This window comes from Haliotis cracherodii, unplaced genomic scaffold (genome assembly GCF_022045235.1).
Source record: "Haliotis cracherodii isolate W230 unplaced genomic scaffold, xgHalCrac1.p SCAF_4, whole genome shotgun sequence".
Lineage (NCBI taxonomy): Eukaryota > Metazoa > Mollusca > Gastropoda > Lepetellida > Haliotidae > Haliotis > Haliotis cracherodii.
The window spans coordinates 43,553,764-43,579,542 of record NW_027266297.1 but is presented as its reverse complement, the minus strand read 5'-3'; the positions used below and the strand labels follow the sequence as shown (position 1 = coordinate 43,579,542).

The following is a 25,779-nucleotide window of genomic DNA, read 5'->3' as shown; positions in this document are numbered from 1 at the left end:
TGCAGTCATATGTGATACCAATGACATAGAGCTCACATTTACTGTCATAACATACACACCTACATGCGCGCACGCACGCACGCACGCACGCACGCACGCACGCACGCACGCACGCACACACACACACACACACACACACGTACATACGTACATACGTACATGTATACACACATATAGTGTTTGTGTGGGGGTGCTTTTGTATGGGTATGTAGTGTGTGCAACACGTGTTTGTGTCTGTATCTCTTTGTGTGTGTGTGTGTGTGTGTGCGTGCGTGCGTGCGTGCGTGCGTGCGTGCGTGCGTGCGTGCGTGCGTGAGCGTGTGTATGTGTGAATGTATGTGTTTGTGTATGTTTATGTTTGTGTGTCTATGCTGATGAGGCCCAAGTATCGTAGCAACAGCATGATTTGGTTTCTTGATAGTTACTAGTCTCTTCATCAGAATTTTAACAAAGTATGTTGTAATTTCATTACAGTGCTTGTTGTTTGTTGGAATTACTTTAATCCTCGTAAAACCCCAGAGGAGTTTATTCTTTCAGGGGATTATTGTCCGTCTCAAATTAGTGATAAAAAAATGAAAAACATACATACATACATACACACACACACACACACACACACACACACACACACACACACACACACACACACACACACACACACACACACACACACACACACACACACACACACACACACACACACACACACACACACACACACACACATACATACATACATACATACCTACCTATGTGTGTATGTGTTTGTATGTATGTGTGTGTGTTGGTGTGTATATGTGTGTTGGTGTGTATATGTGTGTTTGTGTGTATGTGTGTTTGTGTGTATGTGTGTTTGTGTGTATGTGTGTGTTTGTGTGTGTGTGTGTGTGTGTGTGTGTGTGTGTGTGTGTGTGTGTGTGTGTGTGTGTGTGTGTGTGTGTGTGTGTGTGTGTGTGTGTGTGTGTGTGTGTGTGTGTGTGTGTGTGTGTATACTGATGAGGGCATAGTATCGGAGATAAATATAATTTGGTTTCTTAGTTAGTCACTATTCTTTTCATTGGAATGTTAAGAAGGTATGCTATAATTTCAATATTTTATTACAGTGCTTGATGTTAGCTGGAATTATTTTAATCCTCTTAAACCCACCATAGAAAATTATCCTCTGAGGTAATTTTTGTCCGTATATATGTCACAAATTAGTGATAACTTATGAAAAACGTAATTATCTGTTTCGAAAATGATGTACCGCATTATACGTGAGGTACCAAATTTGGTATCAAGTTTGCTTGGCGCAATCCACCAACGATTGCCGAGTTTAATAATCTTAGAATACTCTTCGTATAAGGTCAAAGAGAATATTTACGTTAGTGACAAAACCCTTTTCATTATAGATTTTCCATCCTTTCAATTTTGATCAAAACAGATATATTTCAGCAATAATTGATGGCAACAAATTTATTATACATTCTGATTCTCTTTGAAACTCAACAAGACATGTCCGAAGATACCGGATATTATTTGTGTATGCTTTGAATTATGATTTCGTGCCGGTATCATGATGGATTCTGTTTTTGTTGTTGGGGTAAGGAGTTATTATCCCAGCAAAAGTTGTCAGTAAGTTGTTGTTAGTTCTTCATGACATATGAAAGGAATCCAGACAGTTACATTTATTCATTTATTTCATTAAATATACTTCTTCCTATGAAAGGAAATATTTATGTTATATTAATGATCCATATGTTAATCATACTTTGCTACAAATATTGCATTAGTTAACATGATTTGTATTTATTTGTTATTATTTCTTTAACTGTGAGAAGTTCACAGAGATCGTGAATACATAATAACTAACTAGTACTAATAATAGTAACTAGTATATGCAATGTAGGTAAAGAATATCCACGCCCCTCTTTTGATATTAATAAAAAAAACATTGTATATAATGTTATGTATTAAGTATTCTCCTTTCCCATGCATGGGAAATCTATGCTGCATTTGCTGACGACTGGTTTTTTTCCCTTTGACATTGCACAGGAGATTTGTCACTCATTTGTTGTATTTGAATTCTTCGTCAAAATATAATGTATAAATATTATTTGTCTAGTTTGTTTCAAGGAAACGGTCATGTGCTCCTTATCAAATTAAGTAAACCTTCAATGAAAATCGACATAATTTCAGGGTCCGGTTGCACAGAGCTCTCTTTGGTAACTTGTAACTCAATGTTATTGCAATGGACTCCTAGCTAAGCTACTATTGTTTGATAAATCAATTAACCTATTTGTCGAATAGACGTACCTAATGTAATCCATCATTTTTAACCCGAGGATGGATCTTTCAGTCATAAATTGCGATGTGTACAGTTGCTAGAGTATCATTCTAACCATACAGACATGACACAAGCTGCACGTAAAATAATTGATAAAGGTAGTCCTTGCGGGTTCACATACCTACATGTACATCGTCCAGGACATTGCCATTATTTGCTTTACGTTCTCCGAGCAACGTTAAAAAAATTGAAACTTGAATAATAATAAATTGATATTATGTATATGAACATGTATAAATCAGCTTGCACACAGACTACTGCAGACTGACATGTCATCCATTTGCTAGTTTAGTTTAGTTTAAACATATTTTATTCACAGAATAAAATGAGAAATGTATTGGGGACAAGTTCTTGCAACTTAGTAAACCCCTCTCCGCATAAAATATGTACAAATATACAGTTGCAAAATAAATGAATTTGCTTCAGTCAGTAAAAGTCAGACTTTCCACATTTACACATCAATATATTTTTGTAAGTTTGTTACGTTATAATTATTCCATTGTGTATATTACTACTTACTTTATCAATTGAAATATGATTCCATTAGGTTAAATATGAACAATTATGATGAAAATCGTCAATAGGATATATTACAATTAAGTACAAAACACACAGAGTATTTCTCAAATAAATAAGAAAACTAAGTTCATTCAAGTAAATAATCCTCTTCTGGACAACCATAGAAATGCAATTCCAATGCGTTTATATATTCATATAATTATACAACAATGTACGATAACGACCTCAATCCTCCCCCACACCCATACTTTAACTGACGATTGTACGATAAACCCTGTACCAACCCTGACAAGGATAGGTTCTAGTCATTTAACGCCTTTGACACTAAACCTATAAGGTTATTACAATTTACGTAAAACGTTATTACATTTTACCGCAAGTTGAGATTGTTACAATTTACGTCAATTTTTATTACAATTTGCGTATTACAATTTACGTCAATTTTTTTTACAATTTACGTTGTTATTACAATTTAGGTCAAAATTATTACAATTTGCTGCAAGCATTACAATTTACCTTTTTATTACAATTTACATCGTAACAACCTCTCTTAACGCGCGGTCTAATGTTTGCCAAAGTATGTATAGGTATGTCTTTGCAAACTACATTCCAAGACATGTGCCTTCTTACCGAAAATGGGGGACACGGCGTTAAACACAACTGTATGGTAAACTGGCCAACGAAAAAAGTTCTATAATACAGAGAAAACAAGTTTGAAGGGCAAATGGACCAAATACATTGAAAAGCAGGATAGTTATGTTGAAAATTAAAATGAATTCAATTTTGTGCTCTACATTTTTGGGTATGAATTGTGTATGAACTTTGTGAATGCACCTCGCGCCATATGAAGCACTTGAACCGAAACTAAATGGGGAAATACATTTAACTACAATGTAAGTGAAACATGACTATAACAGCTTCCGTATCAACGTCCCTGAACAAACAGGACTCTGACAATATATACACCTGGAAAAAGGTTAAGCACATCTCCTTCTTGAGCACATCTCATTTTGTCTAAGAAACAACGATAATGATGGGCATTTGGAATAAGAAGCAATGCATGTACGCAATGTGTGTAACAGTGTATGTATGCAGTGTGTGTAGCAGTGTATGTATGCAGTGGGTGTAGCAGTGTATGTATGCAGTGTGTAGCAGTGTATGTATGCAGTGTATGAAGAAATGCATGTATTCAGTGTGTGTAGCAGTGTATGTATGCAGTGTGTAGCAGTGTGTGTAGCAGTGTGTGTTTGCAGTGTATGAAGCAATGTATGTATGCAGTGTGTGTAGCAGTGAATGTATGCAGTGTATGAAGCAATGTATGTATGCAGTGTGTGTAGCAGTGAATGTATGCAGTGTATGAAGCAAATGCATGTATGCAGTGTGTGTAGCAGTGTATGAAGCAATGCATGTATGCAGTGTGTGTAGCAGTGTATGTATGCAGTGTGTGTAGCAGTGTATGTATGCAGTGTGTGTAGCAGTGCATGTATGCAGTGTATGAAGCAATGCATGTATGCAGTGTGTGTAGCAGTGTATGAAGCAATGCATGTATGCAGTGTGTGTAGCAGTGTATGTATGCAGTAAATGAAGCAATGTATGTATGCAATGTGTGTAGCAGTGTATGTATGCAGTGTGTAGCAGTGTATGTATGCAGTGTGTGTAGCAGTGTATGTATGCAGTGTGTAGCGGTGTATGTATGCAGTGTGTGTAGCATTGTATGTATGCGGTGTATGAAGCAATGCATGTATACAGTGTGTGTAGCAGTGCATGTATACAGTGTGTGTAGCAGTGTATGAAGCAATGCATGTATACAGTGTGTGTAGCAGTGTATGCATGCAGTGTGTGTAGCAGTGTATGTATGCAGTGTGTGTAGCAGTGCATGTATACAGTGTGTGTAGCAGTGTATGTATGCAGTGTGTGTAGCAGTGTATGTATGCAGTGTGTGTAGCAGTGTGTGTAGCAGTGCATGTATCTGGTGTGTGTAGCAGTGTATGTTTGCAGTGTATGAAGCAATGCATGTATGCAGTGTGTGTAGGAGTGTGTGTAGCAGTGTGTGTAGCAGTGTATGTATGCAGTGTGTGTAGCAGTGTGTGTAGCAGTGCATGTATCTGGTGTGTGTAGCAGTGTATGTTTGCAGTGTATGAAGCAATGCATGTATGCAGTGTGTGTAGCAGTGCATGTATCTGGTGTGTGTAGCAATGTATGTATGCAGTGTATGAAGCAATGCATGTATGCAGTGTATGAAGCAATGCATGTATGCAGTGTGTGTAGCAGTGCATGTATCTGGTGTGTGTAGCAGTGTATGTATGCAGTGTGTGTAGCAGTGTATGTATGCAGTGTATGAAGCAGTGTATGTATGTGGTGTATGTAGCAGTGTATGTGTCTGGTGTGTGTAGCAGTGTATGTATGCAGTGTGTGTAGCAGTGTATGTATGCAGTGTGTGTAGCAGTGTATGTGTCTGGTGTGTGTGGCAGTGTTTGTAGCAGTGTATGTATGCAGTGTGTGTAGCAGTGTATGAAGCAATGCATGTATGCAGTGTGTGTAGCAGTGCATGTATCTGGTGTGTGTAGCAGTGTATGTATGTGGTGTATGTAGCAGTGTATGTGTCTGGTGTGTGTAGCAGTGTATTTATGGAGTTGCGCCCATTGGGCACACAAGAAACCTATGGTTGTGGGTTCGAATCCCGGTTCGCCCCAATTATGTTTCTAGGTTTGTCAGCACCATACCCGTGCTCGTGGGTTTCACCGAAGTGGTAAACGTCTAAGACCTGCATCACTTCGAGCTTTCCTCCCACATTAAGCTGACACGCCGCGATATAACTGGAATACTGTTAAAAGCGGTGTTAAACACAACTTATCCACTCCTTGTGGAGTATTCATTTTCATCTCGGTGACATAACTAAAGTATTGTTCAACCCAAATCACTCACTCGTTTTCTGCATTATCATCAGGTCTGCAATTTTGAGACAGAAATATTTATTTCAACGTTTCGCGCTCAAATGCTGTTCTTCGCGTTATAGGAAAATATTTATGTGCATGATCACCAAATCTTGTTTTCGGGGCGCACAGATACCGCCACCGACATGCGCAATATACTGACCTGTGAGAGATCCCCTTGTGAAATCCTTTTCAAAATAAATGATCACTTAATTTTTTCACATTGCTTTTATGGACGCCCATTCAAATTATTCTCATTTTTCTTCAGTATGTTTCCTCCTTGTAAGCTTACGCCATGCAGCTAAAAATCAAAATAGTTTCCTCGTTTTCACCTTCCCCTTTTTGTTTCTTATAACTGTTTAGTTCCTCAGAATCATCGGACTTGAAGTGTATGCAAGACTCACCCAAAGTGATCTCAATTATATTCTTAAACGGAAGACTACATGAAAAAATGAAACAGATAGATTTGCCTCTTTCTGTTTCCCTTTTCATAAACATTATACAGAAAATGTATATCCTTCCTGACAATAATTAATATTTGTTTTCAGATGTATTGTAAATGTATGTGAAGTGAGTTGGGTTTAAAGCCGCTTTGAACAGCATTTCAGTTATCTAATGGCGTGTCATCTTTGCGTGAGAGGAAATGAGAGGAAATCCTCGCGCAATACGTAAAGGGCAGTTCCGAATGAAGAATAATGGCCGCACTTTGTTGTGCATATTTGAAAAAGATATCAACGACAAAAGTGTTTCTTTCGGCTGCAGTTTCACTTCTCATACACCAAACATTAGTAAAGCCATGCCCATAGCCACCAACTGGATATTGAAGCCGCGTCCATTTAGAAAGCTGTCATCTGATTGGTAAAACTGCCCACACATCCTTCTCTGATTGGTTGGTCACAGCCTGCTCAGGGTTCGTCTGACGTTAACCCCCTATTGAAGGCCGTGACGGAGAGAGGTATGGAATCGGAACAAAAGCTCTTATTTGAATAAGATTGCCGCGGTGACACCCTTGATTACAGTCCACACAGTACATGCATATTTACGTCTGTCTTTTGATGTGTATCACTACAGTAAGAAGGAAAGTGAACATAAGAAATTCGTCCTTTTGTTTTCAATCTGATGTTTCAGTTTTGACCAGGATAACAGGCCGTTCAACAAAAATGGACAGTCGGTTTGATCCAACATTCAACGGTATAGGGTGGTGAGGTGAAGTAGGGTTTTAACGTCGCGTTCAAAGTCACTGCACTTATATAGCGACTGGCAATCACCCTACCGTAAATCCTTGAATTTCATGGACGTCTACACCGTGCGTCTTTTTTCTTTAATTCCGGTAAACACTTTAAATTTCAAGGCCATGAAGATGGGACGTGTAACTTGAATAAAGAGCCCTGAACATACAGTGGGAATAAGTGTAAAAAAATTATGAGTGGGCGCACAGCAAACGTGTGTGGTTTGCATTTTGTATGATAACCGCTTTGGCTTTAATATCACTTTATTAGGTACATAAAGGAATACCTGTTTAGAGATAAAGGTTTTATAGTCAATTTGCTTTTTCTCAAGATACACGATTTTAACTGCATGCGGAGAACACGAGTTATTTCAACATAGACATGATTGCTGTAATTTGACTTTCTGAAACACAAACATTTGAAAAGAGAAAGTTAGGAACAACTGTGTATCATGAACATGGTAGTGTTCGTCTTCTGTCAGGATTTCTTGAATTTCAGGTTCCCAAAACTTTTTTTTATATGTGGAACCCTTGTACTGTTAAAATAGAGTGAATATCCAATAACTCGGCACAGGTAGTGAGTAAAGGGAAGAATATGTTATTCATTTCGAGTCTGTCAGACACCGCACATAATCAAGCGTCTATTCAAGGATTACGGTGTGCGGTTCTCTAGTGCTAGCCCACTGTGATACATTGCCGCAGGTTAACATGGATATCTTACTCAGACACCTTCTCATCCGAGCCGACCAGACCTTATTTTATATCCTCTTAATGCTGAGCGCCAGACTGCGTAACAATAAGTACAATCTTTTAACGTCATTTGGTATGACGTGGCCGCGGGGGAGATGTTCTGTCGCTAGTCCAAGGAGGTGGTTTCAACATGACAGAGGGACTTCAAAATGGGACTTCAATGTAAATCATGTGAAAAGATGTGAGGTTTCAGCACATTTTTAAACAGTTTTTCAGTTTTCTTTGTTATGTGGGGGCACGGGTGTCCCAGTCGGCACATCCGTTTCCGGTGGCGCGCGCCTCCAAAATGGCGGCGTATCCGTTTCCGGTGGCGCGCGCCTCCAAGAGACGTGGTGGTGGTGGTGGTGGAGAAGGGAGGGTGGTGGTGAAGGGAGGGAGGGAGGAAGGGAGGGAAGGAGGAGGCGGGTTCATGTTTTGTGGGTTTGACGGTCTTCAAAGCAAAGGATGAAAGCGTTCTTTCGGGAGAGATGGGTGGCCCTGAAAAGGGCCGTTGGGAAACAAACTGGAAACTGGAAACGACAGGAAACGGTAGGAACACTGGAACACTGGAAAAACTGGAAACGATGGGAAACTGGAAATAACAGTGGAGCAGCATGACCCATGCGTTAGTCACTTTGCTTAGACGATTTATCTTCTTCATCCTCTACCTCCATCTCATCCTCGGACTGAAGGTGTCGTCGGCGCTTTGAAGCGTGTTTTCTCGAGGGGCTTCTGTTCCGTTTTCTTTTCTCTAGAAGAGGTGTGATGCCTGCACGGAGTTGTGTGAGGCATTCTTTTAGGTCGAGGACATCGGCATGCATGTCTTCTATGAGATGAAGCACTTGTGTCACGGGTGCCACGGATGCCACGGGTGTCGACGTGGACGGTGTTGCTGACATTTTCTTTCGACTAGGTTCTGGGCAATCTGCAGCCCAGACATGGCTATTGTAACAGGGGCGCTGGGGTGTCACCCTGCTTCCTGATTGGTTCCCAAGGCAGCGCCCCCGATTGGTTCGTTCCGGTGCCTGGCCTACACCTTGGTTTTCCAAAACGGACCGACCCCTGTGTTTCTTTTCCATAGGAAATGGATTTTACCATGGGAGAGAAAGCACAATCCCGGTTCGGCCAATCGGGGTGTGCATTTCGATCCTGTTTTGTTTTTTTCTTCATCCTACAGACAACATAACACTACTATTTGTTCAACTTTTTTTTAATCCCCCTGATCACATGAACCAACACAACCAAACAAATGTCACAGGATGAGGGGGGACATCCCTGTGATTTTTGTGAACACGAGGGGTGACCAAGGGGGTGACCGCGAGGGTGACCACGAGGGTATGAACGTCTGTACACTTTGAAAAAAAACAAAACTTTGTCACTTGGGGTGAACAAGACACTCGACTCTTCTCTTCCGTGCTTCTTGGGACACCAAACGTCTGTATTTTTCGTTCACTTCTCAGGACAAAACACACACAAGTATTCGCAAGGGACTTTCGCGTGCTTCAGATGTTCTTTCCAGGGTTGGTCTGTGGCTTCCCATTGGCAAAGTGTCACACCGCAGCAGTAACAGATAACACGGTCACCTCGTCCTGGATAGAAATAGCCAGCCATGGCCATGTCATAAGGGGTCTGGGTCATCTGTTTAGGCCACGTTTGAAAAGACCTCAGACGTTCTTGAAATGAATCATAGTTGGGATTAGAAAGATGACACAAGGTGTAAGAAGGAAAAGGTCCCTCCAGAATGTCACTGAGTCGCCATGTGTCGTCCATCAAGAGTGTGTCGTCCATAAAGAGTGGGCGTTTTCTCGCTTCTTGTTCTCCCGCCTTTTCAGACACCCACTAGGAATCGGTGACGACATCTCGGGAGGATGACATGGCATTCATAGAACGTCTTTGCTCCATGATGACTGTGACTTCACTGAAAGAATGTCTGAGGGTTCGCCTGCTTTTATGAAACTCTCCACCCTACCCCCTTCAACGGAAGGTTTTGACCTTAGCCTCCACCTCCTCCACCTCATCACGTGACGTCATCCTGTGTTTGGGCTGACTGACACACGGCATGATACATGACATGACACATGACATGGCACACGGTGGTAGTGGTGATGTGTACTGGAATGACTGACACCAGGCAGCTGATCTTTCAAGCATGGCCTTTCTCTTTTATCTATTTTTTATTCTTTACTTTTATCTTTCTCTTTTACAACGAGCATGTGCACTGACATGACAGACGCACAGACAGACAGACAGACAAGGTAGACGACATCTCAACTCAACCTCTACCCTCGGTTCGGCACTCTATTGGAGTTGAGATCAATCAAGACACAGAGAGTCAGTTCAATCAATCACTGTTTAATAATGAACAATCACAACTAGATACATTGGAAATTATGAAAAGACAATGGATGAGGGAGTGCTTTGCATGTCCCTACAACAACAATAACGCGACAACGTTTCATCTGCAAGCTCTTCTATCTTCAAACTCTTCTAGTGAAGATGGGTCACCCTAAGATGTGGTTCTCCATCAAACATGTGAGAGGTCCATCAGTTAAACAAGTACAGTCTATGGCCTCCCTGAAACAGACATGACACATCACTTGACCACTGTTGCAGCTTACGTGTTGTAAAGCTCTTCAAGTGAAGATGAGGATCACCATAAGATGTGACCCTCCATCATACTGTCCCAAACAGGTCCCGAACATGTGAGAGGCCCATCAGTAAAACAAGTACAGTCTATGGCCTCCCTGAAACTGACATGGCACATCACTTGGCCACTGTTGCAGCTTATGTATCTTAACATTGGCAAACACTACATTCACGTTGTAGGGGAGTGAGTTGAGCTTCTCCATAAGGATCCTGGTCAACGTTGTCATCGTTGCAAACCATGGGCATACCTGAGGAGAAGACATGAACATCTTCCGGTGATGCTGGTGACCAAGAAGCATCAAGCAGGGGGAGTGTGTCCAGATCCATGGAAGGGAGAGTTGCCAGCTTGAGCGCTTCATGATCATCACTGTCACCGGTCGTCATCGTCACAGGCGCATTCGTTGAATAGGTGGGCTCCCGAGGGGTTTGTTCCCACCACTGTTCTAGCACGGACTGGCCTGAACTGACATCAGGGGTCCTGTCAATCATAGGACAGAGTCGATCATATGAATAGTCATATTCATGTTCAACATCAACATCATCATCACATCAAGAATGACTGAGACAAAGAAGAGCATGGTACTTACAGTTGTTCTTGATGAGAGATCTTCAGAGATAATTTCTTCCGTGATTGTCTTTTTGCAGGTGTTGCAGGTTTCAAAAAGGATGTCCCCTTCGTTTCGGTGTCTGCTGCTGCTGCTGCTGCTGTTGTTGCTGCTGCTGTCGTGGTGGTGGTGACTGGCGCTGATGTGAGGGTGGTGGTGGTGGTTGTGGTGGTGGTGGTGGGTGTTGCTGCTGCTGCTGGTTTGCTTGTGTTTTTTTCCTTCTGGGTCTCCTTTATCGTCTTCTTCGGTGCTACTTTCTTGGGTTCAGTCAGTTTCCTCATCTTTGAATGTATCTTGGCGTACGCGTCGTCTGCCTTTATCTTGGCACACAACATGTCTTACACTTCACCCCACAGTTCAGCAGTCATGTCACCGTTCTCATCTCCACTGCTTCCTTTACCACCCATGTCGCTCTGTGTCTTGGCATTCAACACGTGTTTCTTCCAGGAACATCAATCAGAGGGACGATGTTGTTGCTTGGTCCGTTCTGTGAAAAGTGATGACTGGAGAGCGTTGGTCGTATTAAAAGGCATGGAGGTCCTGCTTTCTGATTGGTCCATTCTGGTGTCTGACTTTCACTTCAATTTTTCCAAAATGGACCGACCCTTGTGTTTCTTTTCCATAGGGTTAGGCTTGTAGCGTGAGAGAGAAAGCACAACCTCGGTTCGACCAATCAGTGCGGCCTCTGATTGGTCGACAACCCAGGCTTCTGATTGGTCAGATTTCGATCGGTTTTTTTCTGAGGTGTCCATGTCGATTCAGTTTCGATCCGTTGTGACACCCCAATGGCATGACGTATTTATAGACAGTCGTCTCTGTACCCAAAGGGGAGCGTGACTACAGGCAGCCCTGTGGTTTCGTCGTAGACGAGACGTCGCTTGTCGTACATGGTACAATAGTCATTTCGGGTGGGTCGGGTCACAAGAGCGTTTTCGTACCGAGGTCCTTTTCGAATGATGTGATGAGGGTAATCCAAACTGATTATTTATTCCTCTTTCCCAGGCCGATGGCCCAGTATCAGTCCTTTCATGGTGTCAAAGTTGAGATGTTGTTGGTTTCTGTAATTCAAAGTGAACCCTCGCACTTTGCAGGTCCTGTGCGTTCCATCGGGTCTGGGGTTCATTAACTCATAGCCATAGTTTTTAGGGCCTCCTGACACAAACGTCTTGATGGTGTTTCCGTCCAGTTCATCTGTAAACTCACCCAACGAATTTCCCAGCTCTGGATTCATTTGGAATTCTTTCTGCTGGGTATAGGTCCGTTCCACCATGTGTTCGTTGACAACAGTGACATCCTCGATGGTATTGCGTTCATTCCTCCACAAGGCAAAGTACTGTACAGGATCGTTCATATAGATGTTCTGACTGTAGTCTAGCCGTTGTCCAAACTTGCCCCAGAGCGAATTCAGTTGCATCTTGGCAATCGTGCGACGTCCTGGATTTTTTTCGATGTGGTCCTTGTCCAACCCAATGCCTTCTTTGTCGTAGATCTCCTGGATGTAAGCGTCATGATCCGTACATCCTTCGGGGTATCCGCTGGCTTCGAGCTTCTCCTTGAAATGTCAAAGAGTCCTACTTGCTGGGTGTCGGGCTCATGCTGTGCAAAAGTGTCAAAATGCCAAACGTCGTAGATCTGAAGCCCTGGTAGTCATACTTCTTCACGGCTTCCTTGAGTTCTACGGTGGCATACGTGCCCACCCATGACCTCTCTTCGTCCGTGTGCTTGCAGGGGGAGTCTGAGCGGCTATCGGCACACGTACGGCACAAAGGACAGAGCAGTTTGCCACACGATCTGTAGGGCAGTAGCAGATGGTAGAGTCGTTTCGCGGGGTAGGACACGACATTGTATCAGTCATTTCAGTTCAAACAGTTCAGTTCAGTGTCCACAGGGGGTTGATGGAGAAGGGTCGGGTGTCCCATGGGAAACGCTCCGGTCTTACAAATGTAAGGATAAAGGGAACAAATATCGATGTACTTGATGGTTTCACCTTCTTGGACTTCGTAGCATAATCGCGTGGCATTGGTGCGTCCTCCATAGAAGGCGTCGCGAGGGTTGAGCGGCCCAGGGACGTGGATACAGTCCCCGCAAGAAAGCATGCAGTGTGGAGTCCTCCTGTTGCATTTTTGTAAACTCGTGCTCCCACAGGGTAACGATCCGTTTCACCTCAGGGTGTTGATTCAAGAGACTCAAGCAGTAGTGGGTGTCGGTGTAACGGGCTCCCAACGACGTGCCCAGGACGGGGTGAGGTTCTCCACGTTGGGTCTTGTGACAGGTCTGGCACCCATGCCCAGCCCAGGAATTCGTAGATGGCGCCTGTCGCTGGATCGTAGCCATCCACACTGTACCGATGTTGGCCCTCTCCACACGTGAACTCTTTTTCACCTCCATTCCTGGCGTGCTGGAGGTGCAGATGGGGGTCCGTTTCCATCAGATAATGGAGCCAGTGCATACAGGCTTGGGAATACTTTCTCTTGGGTTGGTAGCCTTGAGGTGGAAGAATAGCGATGGTATTGGGTTTCAGGTCGTGTTTTCGGAAGGGTTTCATGGTGAACGCAGCAGCTGTCATCACCTCTACGAAGGGATCCATGCCAACCGAGTTGACGGCGTTCTGTCGGAAGTCGGCGCATCCCCGTCTCAAAATGTCCACATCGATCTGGCAGTAGGCTAAAAGTTCTCCTTGTAAGTCGAACAAGGCTCCTTCTTGCACTTTTGGGGTATGCCACTGGAGAAAAGCTGTGCGTTCTGCGGGAGACATGCCATCGGGATCGTACATGATGGCTGGTGGATAGGGACCTCTGTAGGTCTGGTTGGCTTCGGTATTGAAAAAGTGCGGAAAATACCCCTTCTTCAGTTCTTTCAGCCCAAAACTCTTTGGAAATGCTTTCAGGGGGTAAGGTATGAAATCTTCGAACCACAACCGTCCGAGGGTCACCTGCAAAACTTGCTGACCATTTCGAATCTTGGTGGGGAGTTTCATCAGGAGAGGGGACAGCCCCTTCAGGATCAAGTGTAAATCATAGGATCGTGCATTATGGGCCATCACATGCGATCCTCCTTCTGGACTGTATTGGTGGTGGTGTTCTTGTTCTTTGGCTTCTTTGTTTTCTCCACTTCCATGACATCTTCCCCCTCCACATCTTCCTCTTCCTCCTGCTGGGGTGATGAATGTCGTTGACATTTTGAAGAGTGGTTTCTTGAGGGGGTTCCATCCCCTTTTCTTTTCCCCAGGCGTGCTGTTGTCCCCTTGCGTGTGCTGCCCTCCTCTTCCTCTTGGTTCTTCTTCTTCTTCTTGGGTGTTTCAGCCAGCGTGGTCAACCACACACACACACACACATCATGTCGCGTGGTGGGGCCTTGAAACACGATCTCACGGCTGGGACCATACCCTTCTTCTCTCCATGGACAGTGTTCGCACAAGTCCTTGCTCACTTCACTGATGCACCGTCCACATCCCAACTGCACCACGCACAAATTTGGAATGTGTTCCCCCGTGTCTTGCATGCATTCAAAATCGTAGAAGACGTATTGGACATTGTCTCGTATGTGATGTTGTTTCTCTTCCCCTTCTTCCTCTCCCTCTTCCTCATCCTCGTTTTCATCACGGAGAGGCGTCATGTAACAGCGATGGTCTGGGGTCATAGGTTCTCGGCACACCAAGCAGGGATGTTCATCATCTGAGCACTCGTGGTGAGCCATGGGGGTCTCCAAGACGCGGACCAGCTGAAAACAGGTCGGACACCTGTGAATCGATTGACAGGCGCTGGGTTTTCCAAAATATATGCATGAAAAATCTTTGTCACAGCTTGTAACCTAGCATGAAACATCCACAAAGCTCCATATTTTTAATATAGATCGCGATTTCCTGCTTAAAACGTTCAGAATAACACGATTTAACCAAATTATTTCGTAAAAATCTGAAATTTATCATACACGAGGATTTGTCATTTGATTGCCTGTCTCAGGTCACGTGCTCAAATTTGACCAATCGTGAACCTTGTAGCAGATTTCGGCAAGAAAGCGTCATTAGAAACCATTTTATCCAATGAAATCTTATGTTATAGCTACGAAAAAGACAAAGGCAATGTTGCGAGCGTGTAGGTGAAAAAACAAGCTTTCTAGTGATGTGTCATATGTCAGTCTTCGACAAACGTGTTATTCATACGAAGCTTTCGAAAACGGAGGTATTTCTCTGAGCGGACAGCCGCTGTTATCTGGAAATGAGTGAAAAGAGATTCTATTCATAATTCTTTTTAAAATAATTTTCCAATTACGTATACAATGAAAATAAAAAAGAAATAAGTAGATCTTTTGAAATCTTAAACTTGCCCCAAATCGTCAAATTTTCGCTTCCTTATGAATGTGTTAGCTTACATTTTTTTTTATTTACAACGAACTTAATTAAGTTGTAAATGCATTATTTAAATAATGTGATAAACATAACTTTCATATTTATAAACACTAGGATTAGACCTTTCAAATGGTGTATAACATGGCTGTTGCTTTAATTGTTTTTAATTGTTTTTTTGCCTTTATTCACGAAAATGGCAAATCATTAGTTACTGGACACTGGTACATTTAGTATTTACTCCTAGAATCTACCATCTAGTCACAACTCACAAATATGTAGGACTGTTACTTTTGTGTTTGCTAGCCATTACATGGAAATGGCAGATGATTCATTCAGTTAAAATACTCATTACAGTATATATTTTATGACTCATGAACATTCATCACTTTCATTTATTTTTTCATTTTAATAAACTAAGTTTAATTCATTCATCTCTTGTCTTCTCTTGTCACTATGTGTATCGTAGCGTATCGAGATACGTATCGAATCGTGATGTAAGTATGGAGATACATATCGTATCGTGACCTAGGTGTATCGTTGCAGCCCTAGTTTGAAAGAAGGCTCGCTTCGTTTGAAGCGTTGCCTACGCAAATGAATCAGACTGCTGAAGAGATGGCCCATGCAGGCTTTGCCTACACAGGGGGTGCCGATGGCGTGTACTATTTCCAATGTGGGGTGCGGCTGAGACGATGGGCGCCCCACGACGATTCTTGGGTGGAACACCACAGGTGGTCCCCACACTGTGACTACCTCAGACTCGGTCTGGTGAAACACAAGAAGAAGCTACAGCTACACTATCTCTGCAAGGAGATAGTGAATCAGAAGAACACGAATGGCGTAGCACGTCCGGCTGTCTAAGAGGGTGTTTCCCGTTTCCTGTGTTCCTGTTCAAGTTCCCGTTCAAGTTCCTGTTAAAAAGTATTTATTTTATTTTTTGGACCCACAAGTGGTGCCACATAGGGCACCCAGATGGTATAAAAAGATGGTATACCCAGATGGCAACAAGTACCACTTCGACGATCCTTGTCTTGTGATAAGCTTGGACATGATGATTCTTCTTTGACAGCAGCAGAAAAGTTTTTTCTTCCCCAAAAGGCCCTTTTCAGTGCCACCCATCTCACCCAAAAGACAACTTTCATCCTTTGCTTTGCCAACCCAACAATCCAAAACAAAGAACCCACACCCTCTCCTAGGTCTCTTGGAGGCATACGCCTACGCGTGACATCACCATGGTACGTCTCAAAATAAAATAAATATATATATAAATATATAAATATATAAATATATAAATAGAGACACGTGGTACACCACGTCAAACATCACGTGTACATGAAAACACGTGTCACAGTACGTCTGTAGACCTACGCGAGTGTCAACACCTCGGTATCATTAAATAATGATAATGATTTGAAGACAAACAAACATATGACACTACGTTTGCATGGCAACACACAAAGTACATGACGTTTGAAGAGATGGCCCATGCGGGATTTGCCTACACAGGGGGTGCCGATGGCGTGTACTATTTCCAATGTGGGGTGCGGCTGAGACGATAGGCGCCCCACGACGATTCTTGGGTGGAACACCACAGGTGGTCCCCACACTGTGACTACCTCAGACTCGGTCTGGTGAGACACAAGAAGAAGCTACAGCTACACTATCTCTGCAAGGAGATGGTGAATCAGAAGAACACGAATGGCGTAGCACGTCCGGCTGCCTAAGAGGGTGTTTCCCGTTTCCTGTGTTCCTGTTCAAGTTCCCGTTCAAGTTCCTGTTAAAAAGTATTTTATTTTATTTTTTGGACCCACAAGTGGTGCCACGTAGGGCACCCAGATGGTATAAAAAGATGGTATACCCAGATGGCAACAAGTACCACTTCGACGATCCTTGTCTTGTGATAAGCTTGGACATGATGATTCTTCTTTGACAGCAGCAGAAAAGTTTTTTCTTCCCCAAAAGGCCCTTTTCAGTGCCACCCATCTCACCCAAAAGACAACTTTCATCCTTTGCTTTGCCAACCCAACAATCCAAAACAAAGAACCCACACCCTCTCCTAGGTCTCTTGGAGGCATACGCCTACGCGTGACATCACCATGGTACGTCTCAAAATAAAATAAATATATATATAAATATATAAATATATAAATATATAAATATATAAATAGAGACACGTGGTAAAACCACGTCAAACATCACGTGTACATGAAAACACGTGTCACAGTACGTCTGTAGACCTACGCGAGTGTCAACACCTCGGTATCATTAAATATAAATAATAATTTGAAGACACACAAACATATGACACTACGTTTGCATGGCAACACACAAAGTACATGACGTTCACATCGCGACACGAAGTACATCACGTGTGCAAACGTCACGTATGTCTATCGATCTTTCTCTATCCATCTCAATACTAAATCAATGTTTGTAGTCACACACACACACACACATGACACCACGTTTTGCCTGACAACACGCGTGAAACACCGCGTGTGTCTGGCAACATGACGTACATCGCGTAGGCATGGCATCATCATTCTATGGATCAACGTCAACGTCTGTTTGAAGACAAACACACACACACACACATGACATTCCGATTGGCATGGGAGTGACACAACGTACATTCCCACGTTCATGCCTACCTATGAAGGTCCACCTTTAGCATTCAGACGACCGTCTACCTAAAAAAAATACCAAGGCTACCCAAGAAAAAAAAACCGGATCGAAATCTGTCCCAATCAGAAGCCTGGGTTGTCGACCAACCAGAGTCTGCACTCTGGCCATGCTGGGCTCTGAATGGCCGAACCGGGGTTGTGCTTTCTCTCCCATGGTAAAATCCATTTCCTATGGAAAAGAAACACAGGGGTCGGTCCGTTTTGGAAAACCGAGGCGCAGGCCAGGCACCGAAACGAACCAATCGGAGCTGCTGCCTGGCGAACCAACCAGGAAGCAGGGTGTCAGTGCCTCTCTTATAAAACAAGAGAACAACCATTCGAGTGGATCAGTGCCACTTGTAAAATTTATTTTTAAAAGAATCATGGAAAAGAAATCAGAAAACTGGGATCTGGAGCCGATTTCTACTGAGATAATAACATCACCACCATTGTCTCCACCATGGCAATGCGGCAGATGCCAAGGATGTCTGCCAGTGTATGTCCATGGTACAAGGGCATGGGATGGGACTTTCCAATGCGTTTATTGCAAGGCCATCTTGAAGGATACCTACATGCGTCGTTTAACTCACACCAGTAGGTGTCCTGTAAGACGCCAAATGACAGTCCCCCCGTGCCTTTGTACCGTTGCGTGCACCTGTATGTGAAGAAGTCATCTTCTTCAAAACGGCCCTTTTCAGGGCCACCCATCTCTCCCGAAAGAACGCTTTCATCCTTTGCTTTGACGACCCTCAAACCCCCAAACCATGAACCCGCCTCCTCCTTCCCTCCCTTCCTCCCTTCACCACCACCACCACGTCTATGTTCAGAACAACAACAACAAAACTCTTTTCTTGTTCACCTTTTACGACCGCTTCTCTGGGTTTTTTCCCCCCTTCCCTTCCTCCTCCCCGGAAACGGATGCAACGTCCTCTTGGAGGTGCACGCACCACCGGACACGGAGGCGACGCTCCTTGGAGGTGCGCACGACACCGGACATGGATGCGACGCCATCTTGAAGGCGCACGCCATCGGAAACGGAGGCGCAGCCCTCTTGGAGACGCGCGCCACCGGAAACGGATACGCCGCCATCTTGGAGGCGCGCGCCACCGGAAATGGATGTGCCGCTATCTTGGATGCGCGCCCAGGTCCCATCATGCCCTGCGCGCATGCTCAGAGGGTCACGTGACCGGAAGTGACGTCACAGAGGTCACGTGACCCTCTCGACCAATCAGAAGCCAGGAGCGGTCCCAGACCGCTGTACTCAACTACTACCCTGCTTGTGGGTTTCACCGAAGTGGTAAACGTCCGACACCTGCATCACTTCAGGCTCTTCTCCCACATTAAGCTGACACGCCACAATATAACTGGAATACTGTTAAAAGCGGCGTTAAACCCAACTCACTCACTCACTCTTTGTTATGTCCTGGTGTTCAGCGTAATAGTCAGTTTGCCAAGGGTGAAAAACAAGATTTTCATACCCACATTTTCCTGTATATCTTAAACCTTTTCTATTGCATAAAAGGAGGTATCTGTACATAATTTTCATTGGGTAGTAACTTTGCAAGTGTGTGCGTGCGTGAATTTTCACGGGGTCAAAATTGCATGAATTGAAGGAAGAATGCATAATTAGACAAAATTGGTTGTAACATTAAAGCTATCCAAATTATGTCTTTGATTACAGGTAATATGGAAATCATTTTGTTTCATTTAACTGTTATCCTAATTCTCAGTGGAAACATTGATAAAAATAATATTTTTTCACTTCATTTTCAAATCGTGTGAGTAGGTAAAACATCAATTCCATTGAATTGTGACAATACAACCACTATAACTGGGTATTAAAATCTGCCTGAACCATTGTGCTATCCTATACAGAAAACAAATTGAAAATATATTACATAGGGGCTGAGATATTGTATACAATGTTACCCCACCCCCAAAAACCAATTTTGACGAAAATTGCTTAATGAGATATGGTGGTAGATTACGTTCATGTAGTGGATGAGTGGGATCATTGCAACAATGCTTAAACACTACAAAATAGTAAACTCATAATGTGGGAGTATTCTTTTTCCAAATTTGGTGAAATAAACGAGCAATAGGATTGTGCTGACAAACCAAAGATCACAACAAGGGGAAATCTGGTATTCGAACCCATGATCACTTATACTTGATAGAGATTAGGGAGTTTACTGTTTACCTAGAATAGTGTTAAAACTGAACATTTGGAGCAAAGCGCCAATGCTATACTGAATCCTGTCAAGTCCTCCAAATGGTGAGCTATGTTTCAGACACCTTTGAACAGTATTCCAGTGATATCACCATGAGTCAGCCTATTGCGTCAGGTCAGTGAGTGAGTGAGTGTGGATTTACACCGCTTTTAGCAATATTCCAGCAATATCATGGTGGGGGGACACCGGAAATGGGCTTCACACTTTGAACCCATGTAGGGAATAGAACCCGGGTCGTGACGAGCGAACACTTTAACCACAAGTCTACCCACAGGAATGCATTAAGTGATGCAGTTCTTCCATGTTTGACACTTTCGTCAAATCCACTAGCATGGGTATAGTGCTGACAAATGAAGGCTCTGAATGAGGTTGAATTTGAGCTTTCATCCCATGATCCTGGAATGTCTATGGGATGCAACTCTGTGATCCCTCTTCAGGGTTAAGCATGTCAATGAAACAACCTCAAAGTGTGTTGGTACTGGTAATATGCAGAAGGAAATCATGTACTGCAAGTTAATATCAGTTTGGGGCACCAGAAAAGCCAGTCATTGGTCTGTTGTTGAACGTCGCACTCAACAATGTTCCAGCTACATGATGGCGGTCTGAAAATAATCAAGTCTAGACCAGACAATCCAGTGATTGACATCATGAGCATTTAACAAGCGCATAGACATTGACCTGCCTAGGAAGTCCAGTAGAGTCATTGAGAAATGTTTAACCCCTGCACAGTAGTCATGCCTTCCGAGACTTCCCACTTATTTGAGGGAACTGTCAGCATTTTCAATCTTGACAATACAGACACATACTGTGGTAATAAGACTATGAATCAACAAAGGGACACAACAGGAGACAACAAATATCCAAATTTATGCATTTAATGAAAATACAAATCAATGAACTGGGAAACAATGAGCAATGAATCAAGCATGACAATTACATCATCAACTTCAAACATTTCTTCTTAGACAGCAATTTCAGCTACTATCAAATTACCCTAACATTAAGTCTTATAAAACTGGTTTAACAATCATTTTTCTGTTAGATCACATTAAAGTTTAATGCTTATCATGCTTTCTGTCTATCTTAAATCAAACACATTGATAAATGCATTCTCACAAATTCAGTCTGGTTGGGAGTTGGGTTTAGGAAGTTGTTGAACAATTCAAATTCTTGTAGCCTTGAACGGCAAGTTTGAATATACTGGTAAAGTGTTCTGAATACTGTATACAGAACTTATTGCAAATTCATTTGCAAATAGAGTAAATATCTATTGCAAGAGTTTTTATTGGGGAAATTAATCGAAAAATATCCCTGACAACATCTTGAAAACATGTATACATTCGTTTCACTTTGCCACCTACCTCTTGGCATTCTGACCAAGCGAGTGAGTGTGTATGGTTTTACGCCACTTTTAGCAATATTCCATCAATATCAAAGCAGGCATTCTGACCAAAAAGTTCATAAAACAAGAACATAAATTTGTTTTAAATGTGTGCCTTGGATATCTTCCTTCAATAATAATTGGAAGCAGAGCTTATAGCGATCAAACAAAAATTCCACATCTTACTACCACTCAATGATAAATTAACGAGAAACTGTCACGTTAACTTGGACCAAATCTCATTAAAATCAGGTCTTTTACTTCAGTGGGATACCTCTCTGCATAAAGATCTGACAACCATCAAATGACAATAGGTCTTGTCGGGTGAATATTTAGCGAACTTTGATCTCCATCCCCTACAGCCAATCAAAATAAAGGATGTGTGGGTAAAAAACATCCACAAAGTAGCATGATGCAGCTTCGCTCACTCTGAGAAATTAGAAACCTCAATGCAAAGTTGCTGATGAGAAAATTCACCTGAAGCAACCTCCTACTGAGAGCTTTTGTCAGATCTTCATGCAGGGAGAATGAGAATGAGAAATGAGAATTTGGACACTGTGAACAGGTCTGCCTTGAACAAATACAGCCTGGGGAACTGCTGAAATAAACACATTTAGTTTTTAATTAAGGATTTATGGTAGATTCCTAGCCCTGGAATGAGCCTGAAGCCTGATGATGACTGAATATATATGATATGTACTGCTTTCCTCAAAACTCATAACACTTTCTAAATAACATGTGACAAAGTCTTAAAACTCAACATCAACATTTGGATAACACTAAAAGTCATTTGTAAAAATTTCCATAATTGATAATGATGATTGAATCATAAACTGGCAAACTGGAAAATAATACTAATGTTTACCATGGTAACAAAATTTCATACAGAAACTATAGTTTCAGAAACGTTCATTTTAAGACAAAGTCGATAAATTGCTAGGTTTAGGAAATAACATCACAGACAGACTGTTTCAAAAATAAGCTTGAACCTGCACAGTGATGATGGGAAACTTCATAATAATTACTGCTATTTCAACCATTGCGTATCCACTTGACTTTAACTATTCCAGCTTTGGGGTGACAACTGTACTTCTTTATCAATAAATAATCATTTTGTAAGAAAATCACACAATCTACATAGATACAGTGTATTTCATGAACATACTTAAAACTACTAAGTTATAAATATCTACACCAGCAATGTTAAAAGCAGTGTTCGAACCTAAACCCTCCCACCGCTAACTTTCTTCTTCTTCTTCCCCTTCTCCCTCCCCATCTTCTTCATCCTGCTCCATTTCTTCCTCTTTGTCAACCGGCAGATATTTGGAAAGAAGGTCTAACAGTTCATAGATCTGGTCCTCCGTCAATCTCTCCTCACTTTCTTCTATCATAATCTGAATCTCAACAGCTGTTGATGGACGGTGATTAAGCAACTGAAGCTTTTCAGCTCTTGTTAATTTATAGGGCTTTATGGCGTCCATGAACTTCTGAATACTTTCAGAATCTTGAAGTTTACATGGTGTCCCTTCTAAATATTTCACTGCTTCGTATGTTATTGTTGCCAGATTCTGCTGGTGCTTGTTGGGCTTGCGCTGTCCTTTGCCAGTTTGAATGTCTGTAAGTAAACTCAGAACCTCAAAGTTACTGAGCATAGACTTGCTCTCATTAATCACTTCCATGCTTTCTGATTGCTTGTTCACATTTCACCTCAACTGTCTCAAGTACTGAATTGATGCATGCCGTCCTGCAATGATCACATAGGTCCAGGCTAGTGCAACTATCAGAAATAATACCTGAAACAACAAAATGAATGAAAGCTAGGACATAAAGATGATAAAAAGACATGAAAGTTTGTTAGACTGGGGTAAGTTTTGCAATCAGTGCTTTGTCTGCTAACTAACACAGGACACCAGATCATGGAGTTGTTACAATGATTGATTGAACATGACAAAGAAACTTGTCTCTGAAATCTGAAGGACATTCTGAGGGTATGTAAAAGAGTTCTCCAGTCACCATATGTCACCTTTGACATAATAAACTTGTTTGTTAGCATGGTTAGATCTCTATAATTAACCTCACTGATATGTAATATGACTTTAATCATATTACACATGTCAAGGTTAATGTGGTCTTAAGTGGTGGGTATCAGGAAATCTGCATCTTGTAATTGGATCATGAAGTGTAAAGTAACAAAATCTTACCATACCCTTACTATCAGCATACCAATTACCATGAATATGCATATATTATATCACAGTGAAAAAACATGTGAAGATCTGAGTTAGAATAGGTCTTCAGCAACCCATGCTTGCCATAAAAGGCGACAATGTTTGTCGTAAGAGGCAACTAACGGGATATGGTAATCAGACTCGGTGACTTGGTTCATGCATGTCATCACATTCCAACTGCGTAGATCGATGCTCATGTCTATCACTGGATTGTCTGGTCCAGACTTGATTATTTACAGACCACCGTCATATAGCTGGAATATTGCTGAGAGTGATGTTAAACAGCAAACATACAAATACGTAAAAAAAACTTGTACGCAGATCTACTAACTGTACTATGAATTTTGAAATGATCAGGGAGTTTGTGGAATATTTAAAGCACTACTTGTGATACTATGAAGTCGATGTATTTTATGTCTCAAATTTAATTTTAAAAAAAAAATCAGCAAACTTGAGACATAAAAATAAACTTTCGAAAATAAATTACAAGACATAACAAAATGAATCCAGCCTTTCTTCTTGCCAAAAAAAAAAAAAAGATTCCCCGGAGCATTTTTCACAGCCAACATGCCAACTGGTCACTAATTGAAACAGGCTCTTTCATTCAAGATCTTTGATTTTGAAACACTTTTAACGAATAAAACTGTGGTAACTTGTTTAAACATTAATAACAACTCAGACACATCCGACAGACAACATGGACAAGGTGGAACTATGCACTTGTTTTTTTAAAAAATAAGATTCATATTTTCTGCTCGTCAGCCTATTTCCTGTTCGAACATGCATTCTAACTTCTGTCAACTGTTAAAAGCTGTGAGAACCTGCTACACGCTTAACGATGTCGATAACTTACAAGATTTAGAATTGTTGCTGCTGTTTTCTTGCTAAACTGGTAATTTCCTGCCGTCATAAAAGACATTTCGATAACTAGTCAGTGTGCAACAGTAATCATAATTTGTGAAATTTGCCTCCTTGGAAGCGGAAGTAAAGCGCCGTCTACAGGAAGTAACAAAGAACCTGGAATCTTTTATCCGGACATATTGTACAAAAGTAGAAACACAATGCGAAAACAAACGGAGCAAGGTCGTATATGTCAGGTATCCATAAGTTTGCTTTGTTTACACCAATTCCTGAAAACAAATAATTTAGTTTAGAAAACTGTCGTTCGATCTTTTTACCAAGCTACAACGGCACAAGATCAGATGGAATATGTTTTCTAACATCGACTACATATAGAAATCAGATCTTGCATGTTTTTAGTGTGATGATAACTAGTTTTCTTATTTGATCGTATGTACTTTTATATTTGAAATGAAAAGCGAGTCTGAAGGCAGAAATTCGGCATGTATGATGGAAGTAGACATTGCTTCAGCCCTAGGTCCTGTCTCTCTGTTTATGTGTTAACTATTTCACACTTTAAATACGCTACAGCATAAAAGGGGTACTTTTCGTTATTTCAGCAACACCGATCGTAAAGCAATGTGGAAATAGCTTGACCAAAACAAAACCGCCGCATAAACCCTAATATCGAAATTATGTATGTGAATATTTATGTTAAGATACAGAAAAATGCCTTTCTGAAATCGAAACGACCAATAGGCTGCTTACGTTGATCAAAACCAATTACTGAGCCAGTCAGTAAACAAGAAACTGTTTATAATAATTTTATCTTTCAAACAATAATATTAGCACTGGCATTTACAGATATAATAATTAATTCATTGAGGTTATAGTAACACTTATAACAACAACCAAATAATGTCAAATAAAGTGAATTTATCTTTGATTATTATAATCATTTCTTTAAAATCATTCCCGGCGACATACCCCTACACACGCTCATCACAGAAATGAGACATTAACGAGAATCTCGTTTCGAATACCGTGCCAACTTTTAATAGTAACTATAGAAGCGAGTCGATATTGTGAATGTTGTACCGTTTAA

General features: G+C 41.8%; 2 protein-coding genes and 1 pseudogene across 2 annotated transcripts; all 3 read right to left on the bottom strand.

The window, feature by feature from the left end:
- Nucleotides 1–10,385: 10,385 nt before the first annotated feature.
- On the bottom strand, nucleotides 10,386–11,321 carry LOC139479435 (uncharacterized; annotated as a pseudogene).
- Nucleotides 11,322–11,971: 650 nt separating this feature from the next.
- Nucleotides 11,972–14,026, bottom strand: LOC139479434 (uncharacterized). Its single transcript, XM_071262285.1, has 3 exons — nucleotides 13,242–14,026; nucleotides 12,648–12,729; nucleotides 11,972–12,538 (listed from the first exon to the last, which is right to left on the bottom strand). Exons 1-3 carry the CDS (start codon nucleotides 14,024–14,026, stop codon nucleotides 11,972–11,974), a joined length of 1,434 nt encoding a protein of 477 aa, XP_071118386.1.
- Nucleotides 14,027–21,101: 7,075 nt separating this feature from the next.
- Nucleotides 21,102–24,818, bottom strand: LOC139478780 (DNA-directed RNA polymerase III subunit RPC9-like). The gene is made up of 2 exons (XM_071261400.1): nucleotides 24,688–24,818; nucleotides 21,102–23,399 (listed from the first exon to the last, which is right to left on the bottom strand). Exon 2 carries the CDS (start codon nucleotides 23,283–23,285, stop codon nucleotides 22,845–22,847), a length of 441 nt encoding a protein of 146 aa, XP_071117501.1. The 5' UTR covers nucleotides 23,286–23,399; nucleotides 24,688–24,818; the 3' UTR covers nucleotides 21,102–22,844.
- Between the last annotated feature and the right edge of the window lie 961 nt (nucleotides 24,819–25,779).